The sequence below is a fragment of the Melopsittacus undulatus genome, chromosome 4 (genome assembly GCF_012275295.1).
Source record: "Melopsittacus undulatus isolate bMelUnd1 chromosome 4, bMelUnd1.mat.Z, whole genome shotgun sequence".
In the NCBI taxonomy this organism is placed as follows: domain Eukaryota; kingdom Metazoa; phylum Chordata; class Aves; order Psittaciformes; family Psittaculidae; genus Melopsittacus; species Melopsittacus undulatus.
Genome location: NC_047530.1, coordinates 18,935,511 through 18,963,241, shown reverse-complemented (window position 1 = coordinate 18,963,241; position 27,731 = coordinate 18,935,511). Strand labels below are relative to the sequence as shown.

Here is a 27,731-nt window from a genome sequence, read left to right as displayed (position 1 = left end):
ATTTCTGAAAATAAGCGTTGCTGCCTCTTCACACACCATCTGTTGGCTTTTAGAAAAGGTATTAGGTAGGACTTGCCAGATAGTCAGTGAGTCTCCTTCCATCTGCCTACAATCCCTTTTTAAAAGCTATTGGCCTGTGCTGTTCCCGCCTCCCCAAAATAATAAGCATAAGAGGGCAGATCCTGGAGTAAGGATCAACATTGCATGGATAACTGTATCTACATAATCTAATACAGCAATAATGTTTATGGGATCAGAATTAACCATAGCTATTTTTAAAATACTTATTTTAAAAACTAGTTTCAAACAGTTGTGATGATTTGGGCAGGGTGCTGTGATTTAATATATTAGGACAGTACCATTTTAGCTTCTATATCACCACGTGTTTTTAAATTGATTTTACTCGAGCCACTGCAGTTATGTTTTCCTATTGTATATTCCTATCCCTTGCCATCCTATTAGTATTAACAGACACCCCTAATACTTGGTGGCAAACAAAAATATCATTTGATTATCTGTGTCTTTCTCTGGATATGCTGGGAATGTTAGATAGTGCTTTTCCAGTGTGCTCAGTATTTTATGATAAACTCAGCTGTCTGGATTTCTATTTCCTATGTATTTTGTAAAGCTCTAAGAGTTTCTGGCAGCTCCAACCTGAATGTTTGCATTGTGCTTCAGCTAAAATGGACTTCACTTTCTTTAACCAGAGACTTGTATATAGGCTAGCGCCCTACGGCAACCTACATGTGCTAAAACAAAGTAATCATCCTATTTTATTTCCACTGAAGTAAATGGCAGCACAACAAAGCTCTAATTTTCTCTGGAATCTGTTGAAAGGATTTTCTTTTTTGTTTCAATTGACTTCTAGTTATGTTGTAACACAGCAAACATTACCTAAATATTTATCGATTGAATCCACTCCTAATTTTCCTCATACTCCCCTACTATCTCTTTACACATTATAGTTCAGCTGATTGCTAGTCTCCCAGCCATGCAAATACTCACTGTTCTGCCTGGGGATGGCAACACAGCCTCCGCGGCATGACATGAACTCCTTCACCAGGCTTCAGCACTGCCCTCACTCTGAGCTGGGCTTTGTTAGCCAGTCTGTTTGAAGCAAATGACTGGGACATAATAAAACAAAATATAAAATAGGGCAAAGAATGACAGCAGTGAGGAAATCTTTCTTTTGTCTGTCTTTGATTCAGCATAATGTTGTTCTCATCCATGCTTGTCTGCTGTAGGAAAGAGATAGTGAGTGAAAGTTGTTTGGGTAATGGCAACAATGTGCTTGCCTTGAATTTGATCATTTTGGTCAGAGAAAACTGTTGATTTCTACCTGGAAACATCTCTGGGTGTCAGAGCTGTTTTCTGTAGGTGTCCATGGTAAAGTGAATTTGTGCTAAAGGAGCTTGGATTCATAATCCTTGATGACTGCAGGACTGGGCACTGCATCATGCTTGTTCCCTTCTCTGTGGCAAGGGCGCAGTTCTGCTGAAGTCACTAATTGCTCCAAGTAACAGTAAGTCTATAATTCACCACTAATCACACGAGTTCTTCTGGTTGTATGTGTATGCTCAGCCATGCTACTGTGCTTCTGAAGAGGAGTGGGCTGGCAGTCCCCTGGAGTGGGGTATGGGGGAATGCCCCAAGGCTGGGAAGGTGCACTGCTGTTACTTGCTTACTGCTATAGCACTTCTACAGGCTACTACAGTACACTTCTACAGGCACTGCTTTTGCAAAGAGTTACGTCAGAGGTTTTCAAATCTGTATTTGCTGGCGCTGTGGTTTTCTGCTTGGGGAATGGAATCCATAACAAGACAGTCTCATGGTATTACCATTCAGGTAATTCAGGGTACCTGAAGGCAGATGCAAGTAACAAGACATTCGTCAATTTCACCTCTGAGCATCTGTGTTGCTGTGGTATGTACAGCCTCCCTGAAGAGGCTTTATTGAAAAGGCACACTTTCTTCAATAGCAAAGAGAGCTAACAGGCAGCTTCTTTACCCTTAAGGTCTGGACATCCCATCTCTGTGCTGTCAGCTGCTGCCCATCACCTGTGACTTTTGTGAAAGTTCACTCCTGCTGACTGCAGCTGGGCTGCAACTTAAACAGCGCTCACAGTAATGAAGATGGAAAAATGTGAGCAAAGAGGAAGTAATGAATGAGGGGAAGAAGGCTACAACAAATGAACATGTTTACAACTCCACTCTGATAGGTTTTTTTACATGAGATACTCCATTAAAAGAAAAAAATCTTAAGGCATTTGGATCACCTTAAAGCACTTGAAGTCAGTATGACCTTTGGCTTTTTGGCTTTTGCTATTCTTGTCTGCGGGGTGAGATGTAGAAATCCAGCTGATCTATAAGGTAAATTTTCAGTTGCCATGGCAATGTGTCTCATTCATGTTCTCAGTTTGGAAGGGAGATTGTTCCATGCTGCTATTTCATGTCCAGGGCTGTATTCTTTGGTGGTAGACTTTCTTTGTTTCAGTACATTAATGCTACAACTCTGTTTTTCCTTTCCCAGCTTATGGAAACATGGCTCAGCCTGAACATTCCCCTATAAAAATACAGTTATTTGCATTTTTTTTGTTGTAAGAACATTCCTTAAGTCTGGAGGTAAATGTTGATCCATTTTGATAGCTTGGGTGCAGCAATGTCCTGATGCTGTGAGGTTTCACCATTAAGTGAAAACAAACTGGAATCACTCCACCTTTGCTTCCATGTGTTTTGAACAAACTAAAACATATCCTGAACTAGTGAGTCTTATAAAAGAAAAGTAGTTAAAAAGTACATCCTACCTATAGTGTATATCTTACATATTAGGTTTTTACAGATCTCCATGTGCTTTCAGTCAATTCAGATTCAATCTCTAAGTACTGCAAATTCCTAATTCTGATTGATTCTTGCTTAAGGCCAGAAATGGAGTTTCTCTTGTTTCTTTCACCACCTTTAGAACTTTGTTTTTCCACATGCCACCTTCACCTTATTCTTAAATTGAAGAGTCAAGCAGGAGCAGGCATCCTGGTTTCTGTTGGCTCAGTGCAGTCTGCAGTAGTGGGAGCAGGCTGCATACAACTCTGGAGGGTTACAAAAGCACATAGACATGAATTGGCCTAGTGTGATTCAACTTGGAGGTTTCACAGAACAGAGGGCTCCTATATTTGGGTAAGAAGGACCCCTTTCTGGTCATGTTCCCCATTTCAGTTGCATGTTAACTTCATTGCCTTTCTAACCTGCTTTGTTTCATTGAACTCATCTTGCTTTTCTTTCCAAGCAACTTCACACAAGGGTGCAGCACCTGTGGCACTTTGCACAATGTTTCTTCTTCTTCTTGGGGTGGAAAATGGTCAGGATTGCTTCATCGAAGACAGTCTTAAGGCCTTTCTGTGTGAGGGCTGAGCACTCCAGATAACATTGTGCTCCAATCTGAAAGAGAGCAGAGAAAATGTGAGTACCTGCTGCTGGGAGAGACAGAGTGACCCCGTTCCATCATCCATTTACATTCATACATGTCTTGCCACAAAGGGAAGCCCAGACCTTTAGAAAAAGGGTTGTATAATTGCTCCATTTTGTATCTGCCTGTGGGATTAAAGAACAAGCTCAGGTGTTCATCCTGAGGGATGAACATCAACACCAGTATCTCACCACAGGGGGTTAATGTGCAGCTGGATTTCTCTGCATGATACTCCAGAGAGAGGGGAGATGCACCCATGTCTGATTGCTGGACTGGGAGCTTGGCCTCCCATCTGTGCAGTTGGGGAGGGTTTCAAGGAGATGCTGGATTGTTAGCTGAACACCTTCATATATTTGGCTCTTCTCCCCTGACCTGTTGCTCTTGTGTCCTGCCTCCTGCAATACCAGGGAGCTGTTCCCTGGGGGAAGGCTTCTATCTGGTGTCTGGGAATTGTGAACCATTGTCTTGAGATGGGAGTCTCCTGGGGTGCTGGTATGACACAAGCACACAGAGTGGCCTGGGAAAGCAGACTCAATTTATTCATCATCCTTGTTCCTTATTCAGCTTATTCTGCTAGTGGATGCCCTCACTGGCCTTTGTGGGCCAGAGACTATAAGAGCAACAGCAATGAAAAGGTGGAAAAAGCTGGGGTCTAAGTGCCTGTATCTCAGGGATTGAGAAGAGCTTTTAATCCCCCTACCTTCCTGGGAAAAGGTGTAATAGCACAGACACCTTGAGAGATCCTTCTCTTCTGCTTGAAATGCAGTGGCTAAGTGAGAATCAAGTTGTCTGTGCTTTGTAAGGGGTAGGGATAAGTATGGCAAGAAGTGACCACAGGGAGGGGTTTGCCACACATGCATCCTGCCTGAAGCCTGAACAAGAAACTTGACTTAGGTAGAGTAGGCAGTAAAATCTGTTTTGTTGCCCCTTTGCCACTGCTGTACCTTGTTGCTTTGCTTAGAGCTCAGTTGGGGATCAGAACAGAGCAGCAGGCTCAGGCCACAGCCTGTGTCTGGATCCAGCCTATCTGAACAGAGACTTTAATTTCTGGCTGGGACCAACCAATGTGCCCCAGAGGAGTTCACCTTTGCCAAAAAAAACCCCATCAACAGCTGTGATCAATTGATAGCATAAGAGCTCAGAAAAAGATGTTACCTCCTTTGCTAGCTTCACTCCATGCTCGTAGGTGAGTGGTTTCTCCTTCATGTAAAGCAGCCGAGCCAAAGTTTTGGGATCATCCCGAAGATCAATCTAGTTAGAAAATACACAAACCCTGAGCTTAAAACTGCCTTGCTCTAATGCTTGAGACAGATACTCATAGCTTTATGAACTCACAGTCATGTCCTTGTCTAAGGGCTTCTGTCCTAGTCTCAGATGATACTTTGGAAATGAACTCACATGTTTGTGGGTTATATTTTATTATATTTTATTTTATTTTTATGTTGATTATTATTTATTTTATTTTTATTTTTTTCTGTTTAATGTGCATTAGTTCTCATTGGCAAGCTATTGGGCCACAGCTCAGATAGCTGCAGTACAGTCAAGATGCAGTTCTCAGTGGCTCTCACAATGGCATCTTGAAAAGCGTTGGTGGAAGTCTGAGACACACTGAAAGAGGAGCCTGCTCTTGTACTGCATCACCCAAAAAACATCCTAACAGGCCAGACAGACACAGCTCAGTCTGACTGACTGGAAACAAAATCCTTTATTTCCATGGAAAACATCAAAGTGAAGCATTCTGGCATTTCAAACCCATCCATTTTCAGAGAGTGTGATCCAAAGGGCAACACTTTCGTTTCAAAATAGGTGATTTAGATTACTCCAGTGTGGAAAACAAAGCCAGTGTTAGAACAACTGGACTTTCCTATGGCATGAAGATTTTCATTTTGACTAGTTTGCTCTTTTTATCTAACTTGGCTCAGGCTACTGTCCAGTGTTTGAACATTTTTCAGATGATCATATTCCTGCTTTTCTCAGTCTCTAGCCACTTTATATTCTGGAGGCAAACCCATATTTAAGGCTTTAAAAAAAATTCATTTATTTTTATTGATAGATTTATAGATTTTAAGGCTAAAATAAAATGATTTGATCATTTTGTCCAACATCCACAATAACACAAGCAGGACAGTGAGTCACTAATTGTGGTGTTGATATCAAAACTTGAATGGAGGTTATTTCCTTCTCATGTCTCTAAGTTCTTAAAAGTTAGTTTGAAGTTTAGCTTCTGCTTCTAACCACAAACTCTGATGGTTCTTTTCTCCTCACTAAAAGCCTGTCAGAAACCTTATCTCCGTGTATACATTTATGCCTCTTTGCCACATCTATATACATTTGAATAAACAGATGTATGAGTTTCACTACTTATGACTAATATGGGACATCTGCATGTTGGTTTCCATTTTAGTCCCTGAATTTTCCTCTAATCTGTCTGCTTTTCACATCAGAAGTTATACAGGAAACCTTTCCACAGAGCTCAGCCTCTAGCCACGCCTGTGGTGGAGTAGGAATCCCCTCACTCTAATGAATGACCCCTGCGATGTCTGGCAGTGCCCCAGAGAAGGATTACCTGTGTTCCTATGAGGACGTAAGGCACGTTGGGCATGCAGACTTTCAGCTCAGGCACCCACTCCTCCTGGACATTGTGATACGAGGCTGGGTTCACCACCGAGAAGCAGATCAAGAAGACGTCGGTGTTAGGGTAGGACAGGGGTCTCAGCTGGTTGTAGTCCTCCTGCAGGGGAAAAACAGCAAGTGTGATACGGGCTGGGGGATACCTGCATATGGGGGCATCACGTTGGCTATTGATGAACTGCTCAACACTGCCCCTCCATGCTCGTGCACATTTAAAACCCCTGAGGAGTTGCTGAGGGCAAAATCACACCTCATGGGCCAGGGACACCGGTTTTTGTCAGCATATTTACCAGAAAGATCTAACACATTTTGTTTGTGTGTGCATTATCCATGGTGATGGTGGCATAGAGGGTAATGCTGAACAGCATCCATCACTGGTGGATTAACAAAAATTGGTCTCGAGGCTGTGTGTACAAGCGTCAGACCTTTGGCACTGTGATATCATCCTGGGAATTATCATTTCACTGTCACCACTAGATAATATTTGCTGATAGCACACATCACTAGGGGCTTTTCTGTTGATATTATGGGCTTTCTATTCCCCAGTAGGAATTACAGACATGACCATATACAACAAATGGTGTCTCTGGGCTATTTGATGCTATTGCAGTCATGTTACAGTATGCAGCAATGTGTCAGTCAGCAGAAGACACCCATCTTGAAAGCACAAAGCAGATCAAATCCGGCCTGCAGTGGCTGGGTAAATCACTGATGGTGATTCAGTGTCTCCACAGGCCCTGGACTGAGGAAAAAGAGAGGGTTTCTCAATGGGCTAGTTGTGAAAAGGGTGAATTTTCAAACAGCTCAAAGCACAGCTGTGTCATGTTGTGAGCTGGCTTTGATAGCTGAGTTTCAAGGAAGAATTTGGTTCTATTTTCAGGCTTGAGATGTTGAAAGTAAACAGAGATTTTGCAAACCAGGTGAAAGTAATAGCCTGGCTCTGTCTGATAGTGAGAGCACATGTAGCTGTGTCTGGAGGGTTCTTTTCAATGAAACCTGTTAGAAAATTTCAGTGCAATGAAACAGATGCTTCTGTTCTGAAGACTTTTTTTTAGAGGAGTCCAGAACTAAAAAAGGGGAAAAGAACACAAAGTCAGAGTGTAGGGAACAACAATATATGTTGCTGTCAAGCCTGACTGAGACCTAGGTCTTTAGTTTATAGTTTCTGCATTCTGAGCAAGACTCTAATCTCTACAATATGGTTTCTTTTAGTTACAACTGTATGAAAATTGAACTGGTGCAACTTTGTTTTGCAGATACCGAAACAGTTTACAACTCAATGAAAAAAGAAAACCAAAAAAGTATGCAGGTGCTGAAACTTGAACACATTTATCTGAGGTAGGGAAAACCCACATTAGGGGCAGGAGCAATGCGCGCTGCTGCCTGTCCGGCAGGAGAAACTGATGCAGGATTTTATCACTGTGTGCTCAGATTAGATGGTGTTTTAATTCAGCCTTGCTTCTGTCTTGCTTTGATTGCGTCAGCAAATGAGAGGGCTTTAATTTGAGTTGAGACTGGTAAATCTTCTTGCCAAAGTCTTTTGTTCACTGAGTGTGCAGTGATAACATGGCCCAGGCTACTTCTGTACCAACACTAGTTGCAGAAAAAAACTAATGGGATATGGAAAACCAGTCTGCTCCAACCTTTTCTAAACAAAAACCTTAATTATTTATTATGAAAGGAAGTATGAGGCCAAATTTAGCTCTCTACCATTAAAAAGAAGTTTAAAGAAACATCCTGAACCACAAGCAAAATGTTTTGTTTTGTCTAACTGAATGTTCATTTTCCCAAGCCCACCTCACCAGGAAAATTACCAGTTACAGCCTTCAACCCCTCAACCACAGCATCTGGAGTAAAGCCAGAGGACTCGTCAACTGACCTATGTCTTTCCAGCCTCATAGAGCTGGAATAATGATTTACAAGACAAAAGGGGGTGTTTGGACCTATCAGCTTCCAAGAAAGAGTGGATTCCCCATGTTCAGGGAATGGCAGGGAAAAAAGACCTCAGACATGTTTGTGGGAATATCAGCAATACAGGCCATGAAGAAGCAAAGTTGGTGGGAGGAGATTTATACAAGGCTCTGGAGACGAGCACCCAACTTCCACAGATGAGTTGATAGAGGCAAAGTGGATGTCAAGATGATGGGATCAGTGGAGCAATTGCATTATGAAGGAATTTTACGGGGATGCTGTGGGTTAGAAAGACCTGGCCTGATTATGGGGCATTATTTTAACCCAGATCTTAAAATCTGAAATGAAATATGTTTATACAGCAATCTACATGGGCTGATACTAGGTGCTTGCCAAAGGTATTTTCTGTGCCGTTTAATTGCTGCAACTCACCTTCCTAAAACAGCCACGCGGTGGCAGCAAGCCCTCGAGGAATCATGATTTAGGATTAATTTTGGAAAGCAATTGGCTAACTCTAACCAGTTTCAATATTCCAGGCGTGCATATTTAGGGGGGCTGGAACTTACATTTCAATTACAAACTAAAAGCCCCAGGTGCTCTGCCTGGCAGCCACAGCTACAGGAGAGTGCATTTAATTTTATTTGGCTTGCTCCTTTGTAGCCCCTAGAAAATACTTTTTTTTTCAGGAGGAATGTTCCTGATTTGTATTAGCAGCACAGAATGTTATATAAACTATAAGGAGGGACAGTCATGCATCACATAGCAGAGGTCTCATCTCCCATTAGGGTACATGGGGCTTGCATGGATATGTTAAAGCACAAGCACAAATGTGTTGGAGAAGAATTGATCTGGGTTTTTGTATATGCCTGTGTCTGTGGGCTGGCAGGAGCCTCCAAACCACATCAGACAAGGATTCAGTTGGATGCAAGGATCCAATCACTGTACCTGCTCTCCAGGAGAAGGCTATAAAACCTTTCAATGGACCACTATGAGATATGGCTTATCAGGATCATTTCTCATTCAGAGATGGTTGAAGTTAAGGCAAATGAATAGTGTAAAAAAAGGGACTGGACTCTGCATGGGTATGGAACATAACCAGAGGTGCTGCAAGCGGTGGTGTTTGAGAATGGACCTGAGTCCTAATGGGCTTGGACTGTAGATGATTATTAATTTGTTTCATGCTCTATTTTGCTGCCAGCTCCAGACCTTGGCCTTGCTGAATTACCTGACTGTGACTTGCCAGAGTGGAGACACATCAACTGGTGTTGCTCCCTCCCCACTCTATCGCTGCCATCAGCCTTGCAGTACTCAGGCCCAGAAAGTACAGCAAACTGCTTTATTTACGTTCCTGCTGTGCTGGTCTCACATAGGCTCCCTGCCATGTCAGCCTGTTAAAGCCCTCCACACCTGAGCCCTGCCTGGGGAAAAAACAGACTGCTGTTTTCTTCCTCCTAGAACTGTTTGTGCCAGGGATGCAGAAAACCAGATACCCCAGATCTGGGGTCTCTGCCAGCTCTCCCTTCAGGCTGACAAAGGGTCCTGCTGCAGGAGTACATTTTCCAATTGTTATTTCATTAGCATATGTTTTATAGCATCGTAATGTCAAATGCTATTTTTGGCTATGACTTCACACTGATGCCTTTGCAAAACCACACAACACAAGGAGGAGGGAGGAAACAACCCAGATGATCTGTTGTTATAGCTTGAGCATGTGGGAAGCATCATTCCTTCAGCCTCCATGGAGATAGAATCTGGTCATCAAGAAGTGATTCATGCTCTGAGTTTTGACTAGATGGCCACGTCCTCCAGACCAGGGTCTGAAAGGGAAATGAGCCTGATACATTAGAAGTAGTTCTTGGGGGCAGATGGTGCTCTGGCTAGTTTGAAGCAGGAGATGGCAAAATGACTGTGGATGGCGGGGGGGAGTTTGTCACAGATTAGTGTTTCTTCTGGCTAAGGAGGACAAATAAGAGGATGTGTCACTGAAGAAATAGGTGGCAGGTGGAACTGCCAGCCCTATGGGAAAAAAAGTAAAAATATTAAGGCACTAGGTAAAATCTGACTGAGAACTGAATATAAAACCACATCTCATTTGGAAAGGCTTGGCGTGCTGCTGGATCATGACAGACACTCCAAACTCTGCGTTTATGAGTGCAGAATACAAAACTGAATATGGCATAGGTGATTTACATCATGTTGTGGGACTGGTTTTGGATCATCTGTTTCCATCATGTGAATAGAAAGGATGGGTGGATGATAAATGACACCAAGCTAGCTATGAAGTGATCACTGATGCCTACACATGTGGAATAAAAGGAATTAAAAAAAGAAAAAATAGTGATACCCAAAGCATAAAAGCCCCAGTCCTGCTGAGTGCAGGTTTTTCTGGAAGTGACAGTTTGTCCCGATGGGGTTTTTGACCTCTGCATACTGCTGCAAAGTGTTTTCTGTAGTACGTGGCCCTCTGAGACAGGAGGGTCTCCTTCTGCATTGTTTATGCATTTCATAGCAGTCAGTCGTGGCCAAAAAAAGCACAGCCAAGAAGTGCTCCTGAAAGCAAAGCCCTGCATCCAGGGCTCCTGGGTCCCAGGGAGTGAAGCAGGCTCCCAGATCTGCTTTCCTCTCCTGGTGCCTCCAGTTCCAGCTGTGACCGGAAGAGCTGGTGGATGTGGGTTCCAACCTTCCCAGGCTGGGAGGGAGCTGGGACCTGGGACCTACTCCCTCGTTTCTCTGTAGGTGATTCTCTGCAAGGTTTCTGTGCAGGCTGTGGTCATTTCTTTATTCCGTCAGTTGCTGGCATTTGGAGATAGAAAAGTTTCACCATAAAAATATGTTTCTCCCTGAACCCTTTTGTGCCTTTCTCCTAGCAGAGCAAGGTGGTAAGAAACACTCTCCTTCTCTCCAGGGGGACAAAATGAGCCCACAAATCAGAGTCATTCTGCAGACCTCTAGTGCAAGCACACTGTACCAGACTGTGGATAGTGAAAACAGTAAAAGAATTATATGTCTAAGTAAGCATGAGGTACAGACTCTCCTGTAATGGACACCCTTGTCCTGGAAGGAAGATGTGGGGATGGATGCCAATCTGGCTGGGTCAAAAAAGCCAGTAGGTGGTGATCAATAGGATGGCACTGTATTGTATTAGGTTTCTGAGCTTGGAAACGGGAATTCACTGTATCTTCAATGCCACCATGTGGTAAATGTAAGAAAATATCGACTGTATATGAAAGGTCATATTTGCAGTAAAAGTTGGATATATAGGGGGCTGACTAGCCTAATCAGGCTTTAGTTTTTTTGCTTAGACAATATTCAGTCCTAGGAATGAGTGCATTTGTGTGTGTTTTGTTGCTGAACCAGAATGAAAGCTCAATGTAGAAAACAGAAAGGAGAAGGTCAGCAGTTCAGCCATTGTAACTCACAACTGATTGTTAGTATTTGTGAAAAATCCCAAACGCAAACAGCACGAACAACAAATGCCAGTATATGGTAGAAACAAACAAACATGGGAGAGTAAAATGATAAATGTTTTGCACTAATTTACCTGCCCTGCAGTGTCATAAAGTCCCAGCAAGTGTTGTTGTCCTCCCACAGTCACAGTTACTGGAAGAGAGAGACAAGAGATGTTTATGCACAAGCCAGTGGCCTCATTTTCCTGTATTTTAATCATAAAATGCCAATAGCCCCTTTTGCTAGGCACATTAGCACGTGTCTTACAATGTGCATACTAAACAAAGCACATCTGTTCAACCCGAATTGAAGGCAATCTAAAGTAATAACAAAAGCAAACCCTTTATGCCAATCTCTTATTTCTCTACAGAAACCCAAAAGCGATGAGCTGCACACACTGCTACTATCAGGCACACAGACTGGGGGACTTTTGCTTCTGTCCCTGCAGCCACCAGCTGCAGCTCCATGAAGTGCTAGGACCTGAAAACACAGAATTTCTACCTCCTCACCATGAGCATTGGGCTAGGTTTGTCATGGATCATTGAGAAGGGTTTAGGGCTGTTTTATTTATTCCAGTCTGTGCAATGGTGAAGCATTCAGCAGCTGTTGATATTTGCTGGGTCTCAGTAGAGATACGCTGCCTCTTTGGGCAAGCTGTCCTGTGTCGTGCAACTGCAGGTAAAGCGGCACTGCTTAACGTGGGGCTCTATTGTGAATGCTTCAAAGGGCAAGGAGGAAGAAGAGCATCAATATTTTCAGGGATCTTGGGGGCAGATTCTGTTGCAAATACAGGAAAACATGGCTTTGTTTATTGATCATACTCAGCATGTTTATGCCTTTCCTAGAAGTCACTTTGAACTTCAGTTTGAGTCCATTGGCATTGATGAAAATGTTTTCTCATTACCTTTGGATGAACCCCAGTATTAGGGTTATTTTGTGTAAAGGATATGATCTGTGTTAACAATTTTTCGTTAACCAGTTAATCTGCTTAAATCATTACTACTCAGCTGGAAAGAAAGGGGGAAAAGGGGCAATCCATTAGTCAACAGGAAGATTTTAAACATTCACCAGGAAGGTTGCTCATAATAATGGTATTCTTGCAGGCCATGGACTATTGCTTTTTGTAAGCGTGAGGGCAAACAGCTGGAACGAACACAAAGCTACGGCTGGAGTAGGGGAGGGCTAAGACTGGTGCTTATTGGCTGATCACAACCTGCAATTAATGAGGGCTGGGAAAGATTAATAGAGGAGGCTTGAAAACAACACACAGGTTCTTGCTGATTTTTTCGTAAAGTGATGAGGCTTCTGTGGGAGAAAAGCACTACAGTTCATGGAAGTTAATAGCTCCGGCACTGGGGAGCAACATTCCGCTTGAAATCTCTTAGACCTGAAGTCTCTGTCAGTGTGGCTGGACAGACTGATTATTCAGCAGCTTCACTTGCTTGCAAAGCAACATGGTTATTTTGCTAGCATATAAACAGAACAAAATTGACATCCTGAAAGTACAGAGGCTCAGCAAGGACCAGACTTGCTGATGAGAGCAGGATGGGCTGTGCTCACCTGCTGCTGGGGCTGCCTTGTGATGTGATGGGAAAAGAGGAGATGGGAAAGGGCCTGAGAGCACTCATCCTGCTCCTCAGTTCAGGAGGTAGCTTGTACACAGTGCAGCTCCTAGGGAAACTCAAAACAGGGCTAGCTGTTGGGCATGGATGTCCATGGGTGGATGGGGAAGTCCAGGAGAGAATTATCACAGTGGGGATATGGGTACCAACTCAGACAGGAGACATTCCAGATGCCCCATCACCTTCCTTCAACCTGACTTTACTCTGCTTGAGGACCAACTGTTGGAAGTTATACCCTTCAGCTGAAGGCAGTTTTCCAGCTGCAGTGTGCTTGCCATGCAAAGTGGGATGATCTTAGGTCAGCTGTGTGGCCATGGGGTACATGGAGGTGCAGGTGATCTAAAGTATCTGACAAATATGAAGAGACATTTGCCATATATCTGTACTGACACAGTTATGCAGCTCTGCCTCTCATGCTGCTTAACCCTGAGCACAGGCAAACTGGTCTATGTCCTGCTTACAAAGATGAGCTCAGGTCTTTGGAGTTTTACAGACTTAAAAGTCAAACTGAAATTTACTCTGTTTAGGCTTGGATTGCTGGGAAGCTTTCCTGGCTCATCTCTTGATGGCATCTGACTGACAGAGCTACACTGGCAAAAAGCCCTGATGCAGATACAAATTGCTGTCTTATTCCAGTAGTTCATATGGTTTGGAGATAAGCTGTTTGCATAGAGGTCCAATCTGTCTCTCGTTCGCTATGCTTTGCCAGAAGGATATGCTGCAACAGCTCCTAAGCTGTTATCTGCGCTCTGTGGTCCATGAAGTCATGATGGATATTTTGCAACAGGTCTGTGGAGCCACACACTGAACAGTTATTGATTTTGCAGTTCAGTTTGGCACTTGGTGACCTCTGGGAAATGCTGAGAGGGAGTAAAGAGGTTGTTGGTGTTGTACCATTACTCTTCACAAACACAAGGGCTAAGAAAGGCAGATTTTTTGATAAATATACCCTGAGTCTACCTAGCTTGCACATCCCATTTTAATCCTCCCTATAGCATCCTGCCTCTTACAGGTCCTGCAGTGAATTTCTATCTGGTACCAGTCCTATCTTTTTTCTTTTTCATTTTCTTGCTTTCTCTTTCTCTTTTTTTTTCTCTTTTCTTTTTCTTTCACTTTCTCTTCCCCCATCAACCTTTATGTTTTCTTTCTTATTGTTAATTATTCTAATCTGTTTCATCATCAGAAAATATCCTTCATGTCCACATCACCTCCCTACGTTTACAGCTACCATGCCAGCAAACTGTCTTGTTGCATAAGCTTCAGCAACAGGCAAACTTCTGTCTTTGGATTCCTGACTCTGAAGCAGTGGGGATCAAATGGCTCACACTGACATTCCAAATAATCACTGGCTCTTGAAACAGCAATGTCTAGATTAATGTATCAGTGCTGCAACTTCCACTACTTTCCTGCAAGCAAAACAGATGTCATATAAATGATTTTTGCCTGTGAGAACATCATGGTATTTTTATACTGAGAATTTATCAGTCCTTCTCTGTTGGGCTAAAGGCTGCTCAGTGTGTCCTCTTGGTAGGTCATACTTAGGAGCAGAGATTGCTCTGCTAGATTTGTAGGCCTTACTCTTGGCTTTATCCCAGTTTACTTTTATTTACTCTGTTACCATTTTTTCCTGTTCTCTCTGTGGCCAGCCCAATGGGGAGCCAATGAGGAATTCCATTCCAGTCATAGGGGTAATGCAGGCTTCTTTGCAAGCTTCTTTACAGGCTTGCAAACTCAGCTTTATGAACAGTCTTGGAGTAACAAGATAAATATGAACTCTCCTTGCCATTTACTGGCTATATTAATGTATTGATTACTCATTGAAATGGTATGGCCTTTAACACTGAGCACAGTGGGGACTGCAATAAAACATGGCTGAATGCTTGCACAGTCCTGGTTCTCATTTGGCTCCAGTCTGGGTTGCAGCAGATGATGCGACAGGGCAGACGTTTTTCCTCCTTTCACTGGGTGATTTTAACCAAGTGCAGGATGTGTAAAACACTGCTTCTAAAATGTTGGTTAGATAAAAAATTAGCTGGGTATTGCTTGCTCAATTTTGAGTAACTATTTTGGGTCACCTCCAGGGCTTTGTTACAGGTCTGTGTGACTGGAGGTTTTGCTAATAGTCTTCAACACAGGCCTCTGAACCATGCCACACTCGGAGGCCACAGCAGAACGGCAAGGTGTTAGATGGAGTTGTTGGGTGGACTGGATCTGGTGTGTGGACCATCAACTGGTCTGAACTGGGAGGTTTTTTTTCAATAAGTAGTTAGTTTGTGTTCCTGGGGACAATGCAACAGTTTTTGTTGGTGTTCTTGTTGCCCAGGTTGCCTCCGATCCATCTATCAATGGTCACTTGTTGCCAAACTCTTCCCCTGTCGTGTTTCATTTGCTCACAACAAAGTCCTGGCAACTTTGTGGGACTGAACTGAATGCATGGAAGAGCCCTTCAGCCACACAACAGCAATGTTCATTGTCTGCATTGACAGAAAGGGGACATAAATTATCTGCTGCCCTCTCAGAGTATATTATGTTGATTAATAGCACAGAACCCCACTTAAGTCTTTGGTATGACACCAAAGAAGGATTCAATAGCTCTGATGTGTTTAGCTGTGGTACAAGAGAGTGGATGTGCCCACCACAGGGTATTTTTCTATGCCTGTGAAGAAACACTTGAAGAACTAAATGGCTAGCTGGAATATACACAATAGCTTAGGCAGTGTCTAGTATGATACTGCATGTGAGAATCCATCTATTTACTCTAGTGTCTTCCGGCCAATAAATTAAGGTCCAGCTGCTTTGGAGAGAGATGCCAGGAGCCTGACAGGGAGCAGAGATGGTAGCACCTGCCTGGCTGGGAAGGCTTTTTCATGATTTTTTTGTAAATTAGTCTGCAACAAGCCTCAAACTTTCACAAGGGTCTTCATTCGCCTTTTTCAGCAGGCTCTGAGTATTAAGTTTGTGCATTTCTCTGTTCACTATGATTGTCTGTACCAGATGCATGTTACTGACCGTAGATTAATGGGTCAGGGTTTTGTTGCTTCAAGTTGACCAAATTTTTCATTTCTAGATAGAAAGGTCTTTACTTGTGTGCCTTATAGATTTCCTTTCCCTTCCAAAGGTGCTTGTTCATGCAAGCCTCACCCAAGAAGTTTTTGTACTGTTTTAAACTCTTGGCTTCATCTTGCACCCAGTTTCACAATGCTACTTCAAAACAAACTCCTTTACTCCTGCATGTATTTGTTGAGTGAAGCTCTACACAAAATAGTAACTGGATCTGATCCATGTGCTAAATACACATCAGATACTAAGGAGGGAGGATAGCAATGAGAAACAAACTGATCAATATTTTTGTCTTCAGTATTCATACGCACACACACATGCACACACACAATTTAGGTATAAAATACACAGATATATGTGTATTTCAGTTTTTCAGTGGAACAAAATTTTCAATTGTAAGGTAAAATATTTTGCTTTAACTTGGGGCACCCAAATCATACCCAGGACATTTGGAAAAGGGAAGGATTTGAAATCACAAAGGAACATAGACTTTATTGGCAAAATAATAGGTGAACCTCTCCATATTCAGTGGCAAGGATTGGAACCACAATCAGCTTGTAGGACTAGAGCACCTCACAGGCAGGCGAGAACTGAATCTCCTTCTCCTCAGTTCTTGAGGAAAAAAAATCGATACACCTTCTTCCTTGTGAATATGCCCTAAAACTGCCACAGCACCAACCTATGAAATCAGCACATTTACATCAATGCCTGAACCATTCATTCCCAGTTTCCTCTGTGTTCTTTACCAAAATTATTGTCAAGTAATTAACATAAAGAATTAATTCAAATAAAATGCTCTGGTATCTAAGTAACTGAACTGAAATTATGGATCACAGGCTTTAAGAAGCAGCATCTTTGAATAGTTCACATAAAGCCAAAGTAAATGTGGAAAGTGAATTCTTGTAGCACCTTCTAAGTGTTTCAGGTGCATTTATGCATCCTATTTTGAGCTGTACCTGTGTTTAGAAATACCTTTCTTTTACTGATTCAAGGGTAGGGCTGCCAGGGGTTGTCTTTCACATGCTGCTTTAGTTTCAGTTGTGTCAGTGTCTGGGAAGCTTTATTTTAGCTGCTGCAGACCAGTCTTAGGAAGATGTTACATTGCAGCAGGTGAAGCTGGGAACACTGGAAATCTGCAAATGAAAGCCCTGGGGATGCTACAGTCTGGCAGACACCAAAGGAAGCTGGTCAAAAAGAGAGTAAAACCTTAATGTCATTAATGACATCTGCTAATCATTCAGGCCAGGAATGACAATCAACTCAGCTGAGCTCTAATGACTTCTTACGACTTTATCTAGAAGGTGTCTCAAAAAAAATACGTTGTAGTGTCTTTTCCTTCAAAATATTCCTTTTGCTTTGACTGAATGCAATGCTACAACATGTAGTGGCAAACACACCCAGTGCAGATAAGAGCTGGTGTTACAGGACCCTTGGCTCACTCAGGGTCTGCCGGTGCCCTGTGACTCAGAACTGGGACTTTCTTCACTTCCACATGTAAGGGTCATCTCCAGGAAACTGAGTCACACGTTGCTCATGGCAAGTTCTCTCATTTCCTCCTTCATGGCAAACAAGATCTGATTACAGCCAAATTGATTTTCTACTTCAGACTTATCATGCAGCTTAACTATATCCTTTCTGAAAGGAAGATCGAAACCATGCTATTTTGCCCTGAAATTGGCCTAAATACCGCACTTTAGATGTAAATTATATTAGATGCCTTTTGTTGCTTCTGTAATCATCTACCACTAGCTTGTATGGGCCTCTGAGAGACAGCATTTTTCAAAAGAAGGGCTCTGAGTAAACCTCACCATTTTCTGTCACCTCATCAATGGATGAGGTCTATGTTCTGCTGAGCAAATACTTTTGCCCATCTGATATTTACAATGTCTGAAAAATATTTCCAGTCTGCTCCCTGAAGTGGGAGGACAGAGAGGCCTCCAGGGCTGGGTTTCAACTGATTTCACTCAGTATAGCTCTTGGTCTAATGAGGTGGTGAACAATTCGCTGCTTTGTCTTCAGGCCACAGACATTTAGTGATTTTAAAGCCAGATAAGATTCATAGCATCATTTATTCTGCTCTGAATAGCTTATCTAGTGTCTTCCTACAAGGCATATTTTCTTGTTCTTATACCATTCCTGTAGCCCCTTTCCAAATTCTTTTTCAAGCAGCCAGTATGACTAGGCAATGTGGTCTAGCAATGGTTTCATTAAAGTCTAGCCACAGGTAATATGACTTTCATGTTTCTACCTGTCACCTCTCAGTGGCTGATCTAAAACTTGCATTGGTTGATTATCCTTGCTATTTAATGAGTCTTGCAGTACTTTATGGTTTTCTTAAGGCCAAAGCCAAGTCATTCTTGGCTTTTGTGTTTGTAAGTCTTCTTATTACATTCTTTTTAACTCTGTGGTTGTATGGAAAATCCAGAGACTATAACTCAAATGCCCACTCAAGGCATTTCAAAGGGGAGGAAAACAGTTGTGCACATGCAATACTTTTATAGTATGGAAGTTAATGCTAAAGACCTTTGGAAGTCTGAGATTGACTATGCAGAAACAAGCTTTTCAGGTACTTCTGGAAGCATCAGAAAAGCAATATCTAAACACTTCTCAGTGTTTTCTTTCCAAGCATCTCTCCACTGCCTTGAGGCATTGTTTTTCACCTTGGACTAATTTCTTTCACATGGCATGGGGCACCCCGTTCCCCCTTCCCTTCTGCCTTTTCCTTATGGGTTTGTGGATTCCAGTGGAATTGGTGGGAAATTGCCCAACCCAGACTCACACTGGAGCTGCACTGGGGAAGCAGGCTGACACCAAATGAGAGCTCTGTTGTCCCATTCTACAATAGGAATAGATTCATTTAGACAGGTTAGATTCCTATTGGAAGATTCATGGCTTGTACTGTGTGGCTTTTTAAAATCTTAAGAGGAAAAAGGCTGCAGATTTTCACAGCTGGGTATTTGCTATGCAGAGACAGAATGCAGAAGAGATGTACCAGTCCACCAATCATTTTTATTCAAGCAGCTGATATGAAATCCTGTTAATCTTTCAAAATGCATTGAGAAGTCAGACTTCAGCATTGGCTAGCTTAGATGACAAAGAACAACACAATAGCAGTGGAGGTTGATTGGGAAGATCAAGCAGAATGAATCTGGTCCAGAAATTGATGAAATAAAATGGAAATTCCCAAAGCATTCAGAAGAAGCACAACATTAAAACATGAGCCAGCTTCTTCCCAGTCTGGGACATTACTTATTTATAGACAGCATGAATGAGGTTGATTTATTGGAATCATTGACCTCATTGTTTGTAAAATCAGCACTGGAGGATTTCCCCTGCATCTCAATGAGTTATTGCTTTGCTAATCAATCCTTGAGCAAATTCAGCTTCACTGATACCAGAGCCCAAGGAACCTTGGGATCTCTGCAAGAAAAGCTGTGCCCAGTTTCTCCAGTAGTACAGTCCTGAGGAACCTCTTGGGACCTCAGTGTTGTGTAAAGCTGTGCTAGATAGAAAAGGCTTACATGATTATAGTGCCCAGGGAATTGAAGAGCAATTGACATTGTATCTAAGAGAGTGGTTTGTTAGATCTCATTTTGTCTTAAACAGAGAGCTGTGCACTGCAGCAGACTGGGAGGTGCTTCCTGCTCACTGTGCACCATCAGCTGTCCAATGAAAGGCAGTTCTGCTCCTGAGTTAGAAACTAATAATAACTGCCTAGGTAAATGCACTAAATTTGCAGGCTAATAAACTCTGATGTGGGCATTTCAGTGATACTCTAATGGAGGGTCTTTTTGCTCTTTATTGAAAGTAATAGCACTAAATCCAACCAAATAGTAGACAGAGGAACAAATGTAGTATTAAAGAATATACATAGATAGAATCTGAACATATTAAAAATATTATGATTGTTCTTAAACAGTGAAGATTACTAGGTATCTTCTTAACCCTGATGGAGGAGAAGTGCCCTTCCTGAGACCATGTGACTGTGGCACTGAGATGGATGAAAGGAACAAAAATTTTGGCTATGACTGCAGTATAAGCCTGTACAAAAAGTGGAAGGCAGCATGTAGATTTTTTTTCTATACTTAAGGCTCTATTGAATGTTTTGAAGTTCCCATCACCATAAAGCAGTATCTAGGAATATCTTTATGACTCAAGTCAATAGCAAAGGTGATAGAGCTCTGAGATTTTTAAAGAGTAACTTGTAATTGGAGTAATCTTACTAGTATTTTAGGTACCTATGCTGACCTGACCTGCAAAAGACCAGATACTGTGGCATTTTATGTGTATTTTAATACAGATAAAGTCAATCAAGACTCGAAATCAACTGAATTACTGAAACCTAAATGTGGAGGATGTATTTGAAGTCTTAAAATTGATGCTGAGATCATAGTAAACAGAACAGGGAGTGTGAATTTTACTCCAAGGAGAAACAGTGGGAATAAAGGGAGCCTTTGACTGCCTAGCTCCTCTCTCCTGTCTACGTAAGGCAAAAGACACTCCTCTAACTCAATTGAGAGCTGAGGAAAAGACTATCTCCAGAGCTATGTCAAGCATCTCACTATCAAGGGAACATGAGACTTGGGAAATAGCATCAAAATAAATGGAAGATTAGGGGCAAAATGGACAAATTTTACTGAAATATATCCAGGCGATACACAAGGGGCTTCCCAGACCATGGGAGGACAAGGCTTTCTGTACGTTTGGAATGAATCAAGGCAGCTTTCCACTACTGTCACTGCTCGAGGATCAAAACTAGGATTTTTTGCCTGGAAGAGAGAAAGAAAGCAGTGTAACAGTGTTTTCCTAAAAAGATGGTGGTCTGCTTTGGTCTGAGTTAGATAGCAGTGGGAACAAATACTGCTGGTGGAAGGCCACAAAATCTCTGCTCTGCAGTGGATACGTTGTCCTCACTGTGGGCTGGATTTTCAGATGATGGAGTATCACATTGACAGAGGTCCCAGGGTCTTGGTGAAAAAGAGATTTCAACAAAAGCATTTTAATCTTCAGTAGCTACACCTTTAGTGGATTGAATTCTTTGAGGATTTTGAGGTTAACAAATTGGGGAGGTTTCTTTTCCAGCATTCCTGAAGAGTTCATGGCTAAGAACAGCCAAAGGCAGATAGTCTATGCTGGCCATGCTGGTTCTCAGAATTGCCTCACATTAATCAGTGTTGGTAATTTTGGTAGGACAGACAATGAATGAGGGGTACAGAACTAAGACTGATCTGTCTTGAATGCTGGGTCAGGGCAGGTGAGACATGTTATCCCAGCAGTGTCATTAGTACTACAGCTTGCAGTGCACTATGGCATATCCTACTGCTGCCAGATGTGATTCAAAGGAAAAATGGTTTCTCTATTTGCCAACTTTTCTATTTCGTCTTCAAATAAAAAAAAAAAAACAACAAAACCAACCCAAAGAAACAACGTATGCCAAAGCTAGAATGGAAGTAAAATGTATCTATAGCATATACAGAAGGGGAAAAGAGTGCGTCTTCCATAAAAACATGGTATTAGAAGAAATATCATAGATGTGCAGGAATATAAACCAGAAAGCAGCAACTAGCTTGGCTGCTGTTTGTGAACAGCCTGAGTTCCCTATTCCTTACATTCAGGTGCCAGGCAAGTTGACCAAATCTACCCTGAGCTAGTTGTTGTATATAATGCAAAGACGTGGTTGGTGATGGGCCAAGGGGTTTTGGGTGCTGCATTTGGGCATAGATCTGCAGGGTACATGTGTGTGTTTGTGTGTGTGCCAGGTGCTGCCCTGTGCATTTGAGCAAGGCACTTGCAGTCAGACTTGGGAACAGAGCAGTGCTTCGGTCATTGTTCCAGGTTTATGGTATTGCAACTTAAAATAGCATCTGATCTGATCTAGCTGTGAACTGCTGGGGCAGTGGCACAATTGGCACACCGAACTGAATCTAGCTCTCCCCAGTGTAATGCATTGCATGTTATGCTATGGCAAGTGTAAGAGTTCAGGAGCATTTGGTTTGCTCAAACTGCAGCACTCCCATAGCTGACATTTTACATATCACAAGTCTTGTTGGGGACAAGAGAAAGATTAAATGACATTTTGAGGCTTCTTCCAACACCAATCTCTCTGATGCTTTGTCTGCATCTTGTTTAAGTTTGACCTTAATGCTGGCTTCTCCTGTGCATTTTTTCCCTGAGAAGCATTGCCTGAAAGGGCTTAAAAACAAAGTACCTGTTTCTGAACCAAAGGACGACCATGGCAGAAACTCTGGTTTGCATTTCCCAGAAACAGAATTTGGCTCATTGTACTTAGCACCAGGACCAAACTTCGGCTGCTATTTACCCTGCAGCTTGCAGAGATTAGCCGAACATTTGTGCAGCAGCTCTAAACCTATATGACTTAGGAAGCAGAAATGTTAAACACCATAGACAAAAATCTTGGAAACATTTAAACGTCCTGATAAGAAGAATTTGAAGTACTATAAGGGTTTTAAATGCTGTTAATGCTTTCTCTACATCCTGCTGAGAAGCCTTCCACTTTCCTTTCCAGCACAGCCCCTGCAGACAATGAGGTGATTGTAATCTTGGAAAAGCAACAGATGCAGATGGATGAAATGCCTGGTCTTAACTCTCTGTGTGTTTGTGTGTGTGCACGTGAAAGGGAGAGGTGAGTGCAAACCTGAGCATAGGATACCCTTATCCTTTACTCAAGCATGATTGTCCTCATGGGAAGCAGAGCGTGATCCAGCCCCCATGATCTAAGAAGGGTACTTCCTACCACTAGGAATGATTTGGAGGCCTTTTCAGCACACACTGGCTCTTGCAGGAGAGCAAGAGGCTGCACTTTGGCTGCAGCCCAGCCAATGTGCTGGATGTACAGAAGAGGTGCTGAAGTGCCTGCTTGAACTGAGGCCAGAGGATTTTTTCATTTGAACAGAAAAAATAAATCCAAATTCCTCTACAGAACTGGTCAGGGATTTTCAGTTAGGAAAATCTACAGAATCCGAAGTTTCCATGAGAAGCTGTCACTTTCAACAGAAGAGTTTGGATATTTCCCCTGGGAGAAGTGAAGTGAAATGATGTGAAATAAGTGATCCTGATCTGAACTGTTCCCTTTATTGAAAATACCTGAACTAGTTTATGTAAAGCTGTTTTCCTGCAGTAAGGTTAACTCATGCTGTGAGTGGTGACTCCTGCCCTCGTAGGAGTAACCCCTGAGAGGAATCCAGCCAGCCAGACCCGGGATGTTATGGGCATCACGGCATCTGGTGACTTACTCAGCAACGGGCAATGCAGCCTGGTCAGGGAGCAAAACACAAATACCTGGATCTGGGCTGTCAGCTGCCATGGAGTGATTTTCAAAATGGCAAAACAAGGTTTAGTATAGATTCCAAAAATTTCAGGTTTTTGCAAATGCATTAAACCCAAGGCTTGCATGGGTCAATGTGACTACCACATTGATTTAAAAGTTCTGAAGTAAAACTGCTGAGTTTTTCCAGAACAGCTTTTATTTACAATTTTTATTTGCAGAATGTTTGCTCTTAAGAAAATTTTATAAATTTTAACCTTTAATTCTCATGTATAATGAAAATTAATTCTGAAATGTGTAGCTTTTCCAAGAGACAGAAATTTGTGACTGGGTTTCTGCTCTAGCCAAAGCTCTTTAAACTTCTGACTCTTAGGTTAGCATTAATTAATTTTACTTTCAACTTCTTTAATGTTAACCATTCCATGATTGAATCCATTTTTTGAATCATAGAATCATGGAATAGTTAGGGTTGGAAAAGACCTTAAGATCATCTAGTTCCAACCCCCCTGCCATGGGCAGAGACACGTCACACTAAATCATGTTACCCAAGGCTTCGTCCAACCTGGCCTTGAACACTGCCAGGGATGGAGCATTCACAAGCTCCCTGGGCGACCCATTCCAGTGCCTCACCACCCTTACAGTAAAGAACTTCTTCCTTATATCCAATCTAAACTTCCCTTGTTTAAGTTTTAACCTGTTACCCCTTGTCCTGAATCAAATAACTTGTTTCAATTTGGCTGAGTTTTAAGAAACGTCTTGCATTCCCTGTTAGCTGTAACTCCATTTAGACTTTATTTACCTTTGAAAAGATTTATTAGGTTTCATTCACCTTTTCTTTCACCTTGTGAACATCTGAGGCGGCTCTGCTGGCTCAGAAGAATTACTTTTGGTTGGGAGAAACATCAATCATAATGTCTTGTAGCTGGGAAAAAAGTCAACTGATTTTGAAACAAGCAGTGTATATTTTTATGTAAATTGCTCTTAAAATGTTTTGATCTTAAAAAGCAATTGTCACTGGTTGCAGAAGAGCAGAAATTTATGATGAAATGAGTATGCTTTTTTCCCTTAAGCAAGAAAGGAACATAGTCAACAAAATGCAGTAGAGCAGCATATACCTCAATTAAAAAACCCCAAAATATTAACCAATATGAAATTGGGAATCTCTGCAAATTATTTTTTCATCTGACAAAAATTTTTTTTTTCCACCTAACTTTACTTAATGATTGGTTAATATATGCAGCTCCTTAGAAGAAGCATTTTGAGAGACCATTTTAAACATCATGCCTGTTATTTTTCTCTATTTCACACTGCAATCCTGAGAGCTGAGCAATTGTTTTCCCCGTGTTTTCTGGAGCTTTAATCTGTATTAGAAAATGTTGACACACTTCTTCAGCTACATGAAAGTGCCACTAATGGAGATCACATCTGCCTTCAGAGGAAAGAGACTTTAAAGAAAAATCACAGAGCATCGCAGATAAAGGAGGAATGAATCAAGGTAGAGAATCCACAGCTACTTTCCGCAAATGATTCGCAAGTATGATGTGAATTGTACCTTTGATTTGAATCACTGTAAGCACTGTGAACGGATTTTAAGCAGCATATTTTACATGATCAGACACATGACAAACCTTGTTTTTAAGGAAGACATTGTTCTCCATTTCTATTTTTATAATGGCAACACCTCAGATTATGACTCCATTGTATTAGGCTGGTGAAAACAGGCAGACAGAGGCTAGCCTAGCCCTGCAGAGCAAACATGCCAACAATGAAGGTGGAGAAAGAAAATTTCCTGTTTCACAATAAGGGAAACAAGGTGCATAGAGGGGATACTGCTCTTTGGGCCCATGCAGGAAAGCTGGGGTACAAAACCCCAAGCTTTAGTTCGCAACCTCATCTCAAAAGCAAGGAGTATTTGGGTTTGGCCATCGTGGCAGGCAGCACATCCCAGTGGGTGATGCTCTGATCCTGACAATCATGTCCTGCTCAACCTGGTGGGACAGTCAGGGGTCTTCTTCTTTTGCAGGTACAGGGAGCTGCAGAGAACAGAGCATGTTGCCCATGTGTACTTTTGGAAAACAAGAGTCCCTGCAATGTTGTATTTGAGCTGATTTTCCTGAGAAGAAGATTAGAGTGACTAAACATTGCTGTTGCTGGAAATTGATTTTGAGCATCGGCAAGGCAAGTGCTTGCCTTGGCCACAGCTGCCTGGCAGGAATTGTTTCATGGGATGTTGCTGAGTTTCCAGGCATGCTGTAATTTTCCATTGATTTTTAATGAAACAGTGCTGATGATTTTATAACAGGCACCTTGGGGTCTTGCACTGACTTTGTCCTGAGCCAAACTATCAGATATTGTTTTTTCTTGGTTCCTGCCCTTCCAGAGTTACATGTCTGACAGATGCTCAGAAATTAATTCAGAAAGTACATCCACAAAGAAATCGGACTGCCAGATTAAGCAAAACAGATATTAACTCAGACACCTCTAAGCTCAGCTGAGGTGAACTCTTACACATGGAAAAAAGCTGAGTTGTGGAAAATATTTTTCTTGTGTATTTTTGGCAGTTTACAAGAGTTTTGAACATTTTTGCCCATTCTCATAGCAACAAATTTAGAAAACACTGAGAAACCCTCAACTCTCTGCTTCGGTGTTACAAAACCAGAGTGAACAAGACAGCATGCAGCATTTCAAACCAAAAATCCAGCAAAGAATCAGTGGCTGTTTGAAGGGCAGCAGCAAACCAGGTTGGCTAGTGTCTCAGCACGTGCAAATCCATGTAGTCATTTCCCTACAGCAGCAGATGAGCACTCTGTTACCTGACTTTAAATGTCCTCATGGTAAAAGCAGGTAAAGAAAAGGCAGGTAAAAGCAAGCTGAGAGATTCTTGGGTGGGTTTAGACATTTTGTGCCAGACCTCTTGCTCATGCCAGTGGGCATGCGGAAGCACTGTGGGGCCAAGTGCTGGTTTAACAGAGTCACAAGGGAAGAAGCTCATGGCTGCATGGGTTATGGTTGTGCCAAGGCTCTCCAGTACCAACCATTGGCTCAGTTTTGGAGACCTTTGCTGCTGTCATAGCCTGGCATTATTAAGGATATCTCTGTGGCTGCTTTCAAACCCACCCATATAAGGAAAGCTGCTACCGAGCTGCATCAGGAGAGAAATGCAAGGGGGAGGTTGATGCTGGTTTTAAACCCTGTCTGATGCTGTCTGCATGAGCTGGAGGGAGCACAATGTATGTGTGGGATGTGTAAAACTGTCTGCCCAGCTGCCTGCTAGTGTTCTGATGCACTGCGGTGCTCTGGTCTGCAGTTAATGACCACATCATGTGCTCAATTATGGCTTGTGGCAAAACAAAGTGGAAGGAAAGAGGAAGCAAGTGTGTACCACAGAGGTTTGTCCAAAAGCCCAAAGAAACTGCTGCAAGATAAAGAAAAGCCGAAGTTTTATTTCAATTGTTGTTTAGTGCTTTGAGCAAAACACCTTTTCTCTTTTCCTTCTGTTTGTTCTTGTTTCATCCTAGCATTTGTCACAGGAGGAGGGGTAAAAGATTTTTACTCTCTTTAGGTACATTATACTCACTTATTTTTACCTTCTCTTTGATCTCAGGGTTATCCACAGCTCCCCCATCAAAAAAAGCACCAGGACAAAAAACAATGCATAAAGTCAACAGCCAACATGTAGATACCCAACGTACTACCTACATATTGTCTGTTGATTTTATGCAACCAGGCAGGGAGCAGGTGCAAGGAAAAGGTTGTGCAATCTTGACAACGTGGGAAGCAGGAGCAGGAGGGTGAGGAAGGTGCTGCTTGATGCATTTACTCCAGTCACAGCCTCTCAACCTCTCCACTCTCTGTGCCGCTGCCCCTCTGCCAGCTCTCACAGCAGTCCAATAAAGGGCTCCCCATCAGCCAGAGCCCCTCCGTAGGCCTGTATCTGAACTGACAATTTCAGATAAAAATAACTGCTGGACAATGAACACTTTACATAGCTCTTTCAAGAAGCCACCAGGGAGTGTAGACAAGAGAGGACCCTTTCCTAGTGCAGCTTGCCAGCAGCAAGCTCTGTGTGTGCGCACACATTTGCTTTTGTGTGCGTGCTCCTTTGCCAAGTGACATTTTCCATGGATGCTTGCTGAGATCAGTCTGCACCTGCACATGTATGTGTAACCAAGGCTGCGATTAGCTCTTTTGTTTGAACAACTGTGATTTCAGCTCTGTTTTATTTTTTTTGCCCATACGCTTACAGCTCCTGTTTCTAAGAATTTGATCTCCTGCATATACCAAATCTGTGCTTCAATAGATGCACTGCAATTACT

The 27,731-nt window shown here is 42.3% G+C and overlaps 1 protein-coding gene across 1 annotated transcript in view; it reads right to left on the bottom strand.

Moving 5' to 3' along the window:
* Nucleotides 1-27,731, bottom strand: part of RHOJ (ras homolog family member J) — a 62,090-nt gene that overhangs the window by 4,045 nt on the left and 30,314 nt on the right. Inside the window, exons 2-5 of the mRNA XM_005149615.3 lie at nt 11,543-11,601; nt 6,026-6,190; nt 4,615-4,710; nt 1,006-3,431 (exon numbers count right to left, since the gene is read on the bottom strand). Coding sequence (XP_005149672.1) covers nt 3,285-3,431; nt 4,615-4,710; nt 6,026-6,190; nt 11,543-11,601 — 467 coding nt within the window. The 3' untranslated portion in view covers nt 1,006-3,284. The remainder of the gene's footprint in view (nt 1-1,005; nt 3,432-4,614; nt 4,711-6,025; nt 6,191-11,542; nt 11,602-27,731) is intronic.